The sequence below is a fragment of the Orbicella franksi genome, chromosome 14, assembly GCF_964199315.1.
Source record: "Orbicella franksi chromosome 14, jaOrbFran1.1, whole genome shotgun sequence".
Classification (NCBI taxonomy): domain Eukaryota; kingdom Metazoa; phylum Cnidaria; class Anthozoa; order Scleractinia; family Merulinidae; genus Orbicella; species Orbicella franksi.
The window spans coordinates 6821380-6831864 of NC_138158.1; the positions used below are offsets into that span (position 1 = coordinate 6821380).

General features: G+C 38.7%; 1 protein-coding gene across 1 annotated transcript in view; it reads left to right on the forward strand.

The window, feature by feature from the left end:
* LOC145468609 (receptor-type tyrosine-protein phosphatase S-like) overlaps window positions 1-10468 on the forward strand; it is a 49003-nt gene extending 38535 nt beyond the window's left edge. The window contains exons 22-33 of the mRNA XM_081452337.1: window positions 693-790; window positions 978-1094; window positions 1578-1726; window positions 2172-2307; window positions 3611-3760; window positions 3889-3991; window positions 4678-4748; window positions 5929-6063; window positions 7151-7273; window positions 7875-8029; window positions 8453-8588; window positions 8982-10468. Of these exons, the coding sequence (XP_081308463.1) occupies window positions 693-790; window positions 978-1094; window positions 1578-1726; window positions 2172-2307; window positions 3611-3760; window positions 3889-3991; window positions 4678-4748; window positions 5929-6063; window positions 7151-7273; window positions 7875-8029; window positions 8453-8588; window positions 8982-9062 (1454 nt within the window). The 3' untranslated portion in view covers window positions 9063-10468. The remainder of the gene's footprint in view (window positions 1-692; window positions 791-977; window positions 1095-1577; window positions 1727-2171; window positions 2308-3610; window positions 3761-3888; window positions 3992-4677; window positions 4749-5928; window positions 6064-7150; window positions 7274-7874; window positions 8030-8452; window positions 8589-8981) is intronic.
* Window positions 10469-10485: the final 17 nt, after the last annotated feature.

The following is a 10485-nucleotide window of genomic DNA, read 5'->3' on the forward strand; positions in this document are numbered from 1 at the left end:
TTGAGATCTTTCATTATACGGAAAAAGATTCATTCGAAGCAAAGCTATGAATGAAAAACGTTTCTTTCCATTTGATTACCTCTAATTGATAGCTGTCAACAGGCTGTCACGAAATACATGTTTACAGAAGAGTACTTTGTCCAGTTGCTATTACATTGTACCATCATACAGAGTTGCATAAAACCGAAACCAAAGTTATCGCTCCAGCCAATCAAGAAGGACCCAGACAACCAAATAAATCAATCAAAATTCGAAGTAAGTCAGCTCTTCAATGAGAGGCGTACAATCGGAAGAACTTATACCTTTCTTTTAGATCAAACTTAAGCTCATATCTGGGGGAGGAGGGGGTTAGAGAGTGAGATAATATCAGAAGGAATGTGACATCTGAAATCTGGGAGGAGTTATGTACGGTAAAATTCTAATCCGATTTTTCGATATTGCCTTAATAATGAATTTTTGCAATGTCAAATTTTCGCCAACGAAAGTGATGTCGTGTATAAAGGCAGCCGCTCATTTATTACAAGAACTGTTGAACACATTTTCTAAAACTAGTTGTTACGAATAAAAGCCCTTCTAAAATCATGGAATTTTGAAGTTGTTACGAAAATCTCAGCCCCCACATACCGTTTTATGTAAGTTTGTTAGAGGTTATTCGTAGTGTGTTTTGAACGATTCCTTATTATTCCACTAAGGTCCAACTTCCGTGACGTGTAGTGATTTCTGGCGAATGATCTGGCAAGAGAAATGCGTTACGGTTGTCATGCTAACCAACTTGATTGAGGTGGGAAAGGTAGGCTTTCACTTTGCTCTTACATTCACCAATACTTGTTTTTATTTTTAACCATCTGTCAACGTGCATTTAATGTTGTTCGTTGAAGTCAGACAAGATTAATGAGAAGGGACTAGTCTCTTTTTGCAAATAGTTGTCATATTTGTGCAGATACTTTTTCATAGTTTGTATTCCATGTGTTTCGCAGGGCAAGTGTGACCAGTACTGGCCAGATAGTACCACCAAGTATGGCTCTATTAGAGTCACTTTACAAAAAACTGAGAACTTTGCTGACTACGTTGTTCGAACATTTGCACTGGTGAAGGTAAGGCAAGCTAGAATAACGAACATTCTTCCATGTTTACCTCTGAACAGGTAATTGACAGCTTTGTTGCGGTAAAAATTCTGTCGCAACACCAATTTACTTTTACTCGAGCATGTAACGAGACAATTTTCTTTTATGAAAAAAAAAAAGGTTGCGATACGGTAATATCATTGGCAAAATAAACCGAAATAGCAAGGAAAAGGGTAAAATAAGTAACTAAAATCTCACAAATCGCTAGTGCAAAAGTAAGACCAAAATACACCGATAAACTAACTTGTTGTGACGACCTTCTAGTGAAGAATGTGAAAATGTAGAGCGATTTTGATGAGGAAACTCATTGCTCCACTACCAAGGAGTAACAAAAACATATCACAAGCAAACAGATCAACAATAGAAGGTTACGTTTGAAAGAGAGCAGAGACATACAAAACAACGTTTGGTACGTATACAGATAATGCTACAAAAAAGCCTTTTGCTACTTAGGGATCAGGAAAACGAGAAGTTCTTCAATTTCATTACATTACTTGGCCAGACAAGGGTGTTCCACAGCGTTCTACAGCACTACTGGGATTTAGATGGAAGGTTCATACTAGACACCAGGCTACTGGCGGCCCACTCGTCGTGCACTGCAGGTATTCAGAATTAACGAGCTATATCTTTCTCTCTCTCCTCCGCAGAGGCTTCCTAGAGGTGGGAAAGTTGGTAAGGGATGTGGGAGGGCGCGCAGGGAACAAGATATGTAATCTCTTCCCAGCATTTCCACACGCTTTCTTTGTTTTCTCTGCCAATTTACGAACTGTCAATCTATACGGACAGGGTATCACGAAAGAGGCCTCTGTCATACAGGTGTTATACCAAGATTTTACTCGAGACAAGATCTTTAACAATTGCATTTTTTTTTGCCTGTTTGTTAACAGCCCCTCAGTAGGAATACATATACTAAAAATGTAATGTAGAAGACTGTTACTTTTAGAAAACGGTAGAAAATCCTGCTTTATTAGATGGGTTTATGACACTGGCGTGCTGATGCCAATAAATCAAGTCCATTTGTTGATGAATCATCTGTTTTAATACCAGTGCTGGTGTTGGACGAACTGGTACGTACATTGCCATTGACGCCATGTTGGAAGGTGCCAAGGAGAAGAAGAGCGTGTTCATTCAGAATTATGTTCAAGTGATGCGGAGATGTCGCCCTCATATGGTGCAGAAGGAGGTAAGCAAGCTTTAATAATTTTGTTGCTTAGCAATTAGGAGTACATGTAATTGCCAAGAGTTAAGATCTTTTCATCGTTTTCGCCATTTTCGTCGTCAATTATCACCATTGTTGTCACTATCGTTGTCTCTCGATATTGCTTTTGTCGTAATTATAACTATTGCCATCGTTATCGCTGTTGTCTGGCTCTTGTCATCTTTGTTGTTGTTGTTGTGGTCAATTTCGTTGTCACTGTTGCTATCTTTGTTATTTTCGTCATCGCGAATGTCGTTTTCGTTATTGTTTTCTTCCTTGTCGTTTTTCTTATTGTTATTGTCGTTGTTGCTGTCGTTTTCCTCGTTGTTTCATTGTCGCTGTCGTACTACACTACGTATGGTTACCGCGCCTTTCAATAACATTCGGACTTTCAATTTCAAAGCTCAACCGACAAATGCGTTTTTAGCTACCGTCAATCAAATATTCGGCAGCTCCTCCCAGCTTCCGACTACGCAGTTGTCCGTTTCGTAAACGGTCGATGCCAATTTCGCGACACTTAGAAATTTTTTAACTATCAACGAATTTTTCTCTACGAAATTAAAGAAAAAAGAAAATTTGTAAGTAACCACTCAGTATTGAACCCGAAACCTCTGTTTCCTAACATCCCTCTTCTACCACTACACTACCAGGTTGATTCTCCAAATCTCCGCAAAATTTAATTATAAAACGTGGCTTTCTTAAATATTAATGATAGAGTTGCCCCAACCATCAAATAAAAGTTAACCGCAAGCAAACCAGTGTGAATATGAACAATCAAGCATTTGACGAGTGCGTTATACTCAATCAACAAATTAAAACAAGTTTTCTACCTTGTCCTGGCCTATACTAAAGCAGGTATGACATCGTCCATTCTGATAGGCTTGGTTACCAATGATGGCATCGACTGTTTACGAAACGGAAATCAGCTCCGACTACTGCCGAGCGCGCGGTAATCAAATCAAATCGTTGAGCACAGCTCAGACAACATAGTCGGAAGCTGGGAGGAGCCGCCGAACATTTGCTTGACGGTAGGGAAAAACGCATTTGTCGGTTGAGCTTTGAATTTTTGAGTCCGCGTGTCCGCGTGTTTCATTGTCGCTGTCGTACTACACTACGTATGGTTACTGCGCCTTTCAATAACATTCGGACTTTCAATTTCAAAGCTACACTACGTATGGTTACTGCTATGATGACGAGGAAGTAGACAATGACACTGACTTTGTTGATGATGGGAAACAGCTATTCTTACCAGTGCTTTCATAACCTACATGTAATCTCTCTTGTATAGGAGCAGTATGTATTTTTGCATCAAGCAGTGATGGAAGCTTTGACCTGTGGAAATACAGAGGTTGCCCCTCAGGACTTGAGAATCGCAATGAATAAGCTTGCCAGAACTCATAAATCTTCTAAACAAACTGGATATGAACGAGAATTCAAGGTACTTTAATTAAAATTCTTCCAGTTTCCAATTTTTCACTGATGTCCTGCCTGTTTTTCTTAGTCACCTACTTGTATTTTTTTAACAGAGACAAACGATGACGTTAGACATTTGTTTTGTATTATTAGCGTCTGCAACTTGTCAGTGACTGCCAAGCATCAGGAGAAGAATCAGTGGCAGCATTTAAGCCATCAAATATTAAAAAGAACAGGTTTCCTAACATTGTACCATGTAAGTATTGCCTTGCCTTACCTCCAAATTGATTTTCATAGGCTTTGATATTGCGATAATGTACTAGTGATTTTGCAGTTCACGTAAATAGAGAACTTAAGCAATGACGACGGCGACCCCGAGGACAACGCCTAGGAAAAAATGAAGTTATATCTGACCTTAGAATTGTCGAGGTCTGTTCAGTGCGTCTGTTTGTCTCAGAACTTGCTCAAGCTAAATATGTAACGCCAGAGTTCAAAAGACGGAAACTTAGCCGCCGTCGTTCGCGTTCTCCATAATACGCAGAACTTAGTCATTTCACGTTGTTGTTTTGCAGAGGACGGCAAAGAAATGTACCTAGATTTATAACGCACGTGCACAGCCATTGTTCTACCGATTAAACCTTCTGTTTTGTGGCGTTCTCGTTGCCGTTGCCGTTGCCGTCGTGGTTTTCTTAAGTTCTCTGATGTCTTCAGACTGACGAAAACCTCAAAATGACAACGTAGTTACATTAGGAACAATAATGCCAGGCGAATAACGGTGATAATAAATCTGATATTTTGTGGTCTTAATTTCTATTCTAATATCTACAGATAGTGCGAATGTAGAGCTTAGCAGCGTAGTCCTATTACTACAGAAGTAAACTGTCTAGTGTAGATTTATTTTTTGTGAATGACATTTGTTATCTCAATTGGTTATTATACTAGTGGATAGTGCTCGAGTGTTCCTGAGGTCATCTGATCCAGCGAAGGATTACATCAACGCTTCTTTTGTCGACGTAAGTGAACGCAATAAACAATTCCTTTTATTTGATGTAACAAATTCTTCAAATACATGAGGGAGGATGAGATATCCATGTTTCTCAAACTCATTGATAATACATCATGTTAAAATAAAGAAAATCACAACCGTGAAAGAGGTTTGGATACCCGGCCTTAATTAGCATAGATTTTGACGATATTACTTCTCCGTTTACTCCTTAGTTTTTGTTTTGATTGAGAAGATATAACAAACACTCAAGGCAGTGTTTCATCGGCTCTCCAAACACCTCGAATTTCGTCAAAAATACTCCGCTGCGCGTCGTTTTTTCAACTCTCTTCTCGGTGTTTGGATAACCCAATGAAACACTGCCTCTCGTTTTTGATATATTACTTAAATATTATCTAATTTTAATAGAATAGTGGTAATTATTTTTAGGTAAAGTCTGCATGCGAGCCAAGTGGCCCATCAGGCCGGAGCTTATCCCGGTTTCTGTAGCATGAAGCGACTAGGAGTATTTCTACTCCCCCCTGGATGGGATGCTAGTCCATCACAGGGTTACCCCCAGCATTAAGTTCGCCGGTACCCATTTATACACCTGGGTGGAGAGAGGCACTGTGAGATCAATCAAGTTAATTTGCACGCGTAAAATAAGCAGATTCAGTTTCATAAATCAACTTGTCGGTGAACGATTCAGGGGATATTTGTCTCCTTGCCATGCAGCGAGACATCTTTTAATTACATGGAGTTTTTGATCATTGATTCAGGTAAAAAACCAGTTACAATAGCCTGGGTAAAGGCAACTGAGCTGTTAATTGTGGCAGTGTTAGGACAGCAGGTCAATTCCTGGCAGCCTTCGCACTAAATGTTACTGGAAAACAAATATTACGAATCCTTTGACCAAAGAAAATCTCTAGGGTGGATAGCTAGGGTGGGGTGGGGTGGGTTGACGACTAGTTGAGTTTAATTCTGGAATTTTTTATTATTAAAGAAGTTTAATTTGTGATATTCTTAAAATTGCAAATACTGACGATACCACGCTGGTGTCTATTTGAGCGCCCGAACTAGCTGCTTTTTAATAAACGAGGCAGGAAACGTGCTGCTACAATTATTTAGTTTTATTACCGAAAAGCTGTAGTGTGGTGGCGATATTAAAATGTGTTTTCTTTAGTTGATAATTTCCATTCATCCTGCATTAGGACTACATACAACGCAATGCGTATATCCTGACTCAAGCGCCATTAAACAACACTGTTGAAGACTTCTGGCGTATGATATCACAGTATGACATCGGCACAGTTGTGATGTTGAACAGCTTGAGAGAGGAAAAAGAGGTAGATTTCATTTCTATTCTTTCACGCAAAACTTAGATTGAAGCCTTGATTCATAACAGTGACTTGTTTACTCTTCTACAATACATGGCATGGCGTTCACCCTTTCTTATTACAGTTGTCTTGATAATTTTTAGCAACATTAGCCGGAGATCCCAGGAAGTATTCTGTACCTTTTTCCCGGGGATCCCTTACATTTGTATTTATTACACCAATCTAAAAGGTGCCTTTAACCCTTTGAATACCAAACGTTTGCCAAAACATACCGTTTTTAACCGTTTAGTCAGGTTTTTTAGCTGCCATGACGCTAAATAAGCCTAAGTTGTGCTACAAAAGCTTTTTTTTTTTGCTAAAAGGAGAGCTTTTTCGAGGATTAGGTACAAAATTGAGCAAAACTTCAATTACGGGCATGCGCATAAGCCAAAATTTGGACTTTTTTGCCATTAACCGTTCTCAGTTTCGTTTGTTGGCCTTTCCTTTCTGTTTTTCTGTGCCCTTTTACACTGGCTACCTTTTGCATTGTATGTTCTTTCTGGCTGCGGTGAAAAGTTGGATGTTAATAACGGGCGAAGCCTAGAAATGGACCTTGATCAATCATAGGCGTTGTGGACCATTTTACCACCGTTTTTGCACCAAAACTGATAACCTTGCTTTTCGATTTGCGACGTCGGAATGTCGTCGATATCTAAACCTGACCATTGTGCGGAAAGGGCTAGTCTAGCACTACTATCAGCTTATCAAGAATATCTAATGACATTTAAATTGATGACGTCACAAGTGGTACAAAGAGCACGACCATTAATTACGCATATATGCGTAGTTGGTATTCAAAGGGTTAACTTGACATCAGTACTTATAACAATTAATATAATGCTGCGACTTAAGTGAAGGGGCCTGTCACAATCTTCTGCGGGTGTGCGGCGATTTTACTTTTGATCCAACAATACAACCTCGTATCCAGAGTCTTCATTCCCCTTAACCAGGAGTAAGAATTTTTCTGTAATTTGTTCTATGGAATTTCACACTTACCCTCGCGCAAGAATTCGCCGAACATTATTTCGCTTTTTGGCTTGTTTTCATGTCTTTGTAGAATTATCCACAATACTGGCCTACAAAGGGTTCCGTCAAGTATGGTGACATCACCATACAGTTTCTGTCGGAAAGTACTTCAAACAAGATCACGACCACGAAGTTTAGCGTATTGAATGCCGAGGTGAGAGTTGTTGTTATCGAGAGGTGATGGTCTAAATTTTTGATATTTTGGTTCGACAGTGGTTGGAGAGGGGGTCAGTATGAAAAAAACCCGTAAAATCCCCCTGAGCTTATATTTTGTTCAGAATGTTTTTCGGCTCTATTTATAATTAGAAGAAAGTTTGCGTTTCAAATATGTCTTTTTTATATCTATTGGAAGTAATGTTGCGTCTTAAAAAGTTAAGCACTATACAAGGACTTTCTAAACTAAACGATATAAATAGAAAACAGGTTAGTCAATCAATCAAACGAAGACGAAGAAGCTCTGAGAGTTTAATGACAATTAGAAACTTCATTAAAGCCTTTTTAGGTGTGAACAGATCCGTCGATGATAGTTTGCCATCAAGAGAATATTTTTCACTTCGCAGGACTGAAATAACTCTTAACTCGGTACAGGAAGTGGCTAATGAATAGAATTTATGTGAACACTCTTAAATTGATGTTCTGGCGTTTTTCGTTGTTTCTCTCTCTAGTGCTGATAAGTAGTGTACACGAACTTGCACTAAACTGGTGATAGGCCTGTGCTTCCTCACATAAAACTTTGTTTATTCATATTTTCTTAGCCTCCAAAAAAGCAGTCAACTGTGCAGCACTTACACTTCACTGGATGGTCCAACCTTGACTCGTGCCCAGATCCTCAGGAAATACTCGATTTGCTGACCGCTGTACAGCAGTCTCAGCAACAAACCGGGAATGGCGTCACTGTTTTTCAGTGCAGGTGAATAGTGGAGTTTTGGTTTGCACATAACTTTGTTTGCCCCATATACACCAACCAGACTGTTCCAAAAGAATAAATGCACAAAGTATTTGCAGGAGTTTTTCAAAGGCATTTAACGGGGCTAAGGACGCATCGTGAAAAGTTTAGCCTAAATTTTTTTTTAGCCTAAATTTTTTTTTTCTGTCGTTCTTAATTTATGTTAATCTTCTCCATCCTTAAATATCCTTGTTCCTTCATGGTTTATTATTTTCTCTTTGGTGTTTTTCTTCTCTTCTACATGTATTCGCTTCGAGACTTGATTGGTTTACTGCGTTGTTTTTGTAATTTGTAACTGGCCTGAATGACTACTTTGGTTTTGGTCCCAGGGGACTCGATTGAAAACCGCCCTAAATATGGGCTCAATTATGTCCTTTTTTTCCACAGTGATGGTGATGGTCGAAGTGGTTGTGTGTCTTCAATAATGTCAGTGATTGAGCGAGTTAAGTCTGAACAAACAGTTGACGTGTTTCAGACAATTAAACTGATTCGATCCAAGAGACCTGGTGCTGTCGACACTTTGGTAAGCTGCTCAGCGTTCTTATTTGAAATAACACCTTCTCAGAAACACGATGGTGTATTCAGATTCTATTTGTCTTGTTCTGTACTGCTAAAACAGCATTTTAATCAACAAAATTGCCGAGAGCAATAGATGTACGGTAATGCCAAATACCAGAGCGGTATTCTGCTTTGAGAAATATTAGTAGGGGATCATCCCCGTAGCTGTAAACAAAACATGCAGCACCCACACGGTGATTTTAGTGCGTGATCGACTGCAACGAGGTAATGTCGCTCGCCGTCTACATAATGATCTTCTTCAAATGAAAGTACAAATGAAAATAATTATCTCCATCCGCTCTCCTTTAGCGTAATTATTCTTTGTTGAGCTAAGGTGCCAATTGTTTTCGTTTTTCAGGAAAAGTACGTGTTCTGTTACGAGACAATCCTAGCATACCTGGATTCTTTTAATGCCTATGCAAACTTTGCGGATTGTTGAAGAGTCAGCTAAATTAATTTAGATCAGTAAGTCTGTCATTAAGTCTGTCATTAACTCAGTCAGACAGTCAGTCAGTCTGTCCGTTTGTCCGTCTTTTCGTAAGTTATTCAGTCAGTTCGTCTGTCCATCTGTTCGTATGTCGATCAGTTCGTCCGTCGGTCAGTTCGTCCTTTCGTCAATCCGTCAGTCAGTCCGTCAGTCAGTTCGCAAGTCAGTCAGTCTGTTTGCCTGTCAGTCAGTCAGTCTGTCAGTTCGTTCGTCCGTTTGTCGCTGTCCGTCAGTCAGTTCATCCATCAGCGAGTCAGTCATGTAACATATGGGAGAAGGCACACAACAGTTTTCAGTAGCTAATTTGTGGCTCTCTGTCCCAAGAATTACTAATTTAAAATATCAATTATGCCCTAAAATACTTTACATGTTTTTATTATTAGTAAAAAGAAAAAATAAGTTTAATTGTTTGTACATTAAATTTAAGATTAAAAGGTTAGATTATTTTTTTCTACGACAATTAATGAAAATGTTTAGTTAAGAAAACCGCCATCGCTAACATGTCTTTACATTTTCTAAGACATGCAACGCTTTTAAACATTCTAGTAAGGAGTTTAGCTTCTTCGCTCCTCCCTGTCAAGACTTTACTAGATTAAAACAGATCTGTTCCTCTGTTAGTAAGTCAGCCAGTCAGTCCGCCTTCCCGTTCTTCTGTCTGTCTGTCTGTCAGTCTGTGAGTCCGTCAGTAGTCAGCTAAGTGAAAGGGTTACACCCTGTCCCACCCACAGTTTTGAACTATTGGGCGTCTGTCCTATGAATTTCAGATATATAGCATTAAGGGATACTCTTGTGGTGACTTGATCTTAACGCGAAAGCATTTTCTTTTGCTTTCGTTTTTACAATACAATACAATAAACTCTATTTAAACACGGTGAGGATTAACGCTGCAAGCTTGTGGGGCCGTGTAGAAATCAGAATTTAATATTTTAGATACTTTTTTACCCTTGTAAATAGTATTTTTATACGTAAGAGTGCTTTGCATAGTTAATTTAGTTGTACAAAAATGACAAAGAATACAACTAAGTCATTTGAACATTAGATTTAAGATTAGAATCTGGAAATATTTTCATGTATCTTTTCTGTAGCCTTTAAAGTGTGATTTGACGAACTATTGGGCGTCTGTCCTATGAATTTCAAATTTCAAATTTTAGGTATTAAAAGATACTTCGGTGATGACTTGATTGTAAGTCGAAAGCTTTTGCTTTTGCTTTTGCTTTTAATATTTTAGATGATTTTTTATTCTTGTAAATAGTATTTTTATACCTTAAAGTGCTTTGCATAGTTTTTGTATTCGTAGAAATGACAAAAAAGAAAAGTAGTTATATGTACATAAGATTTAAGATTAAAATCTGGAAATGTTTCCCCGTATCTTTTC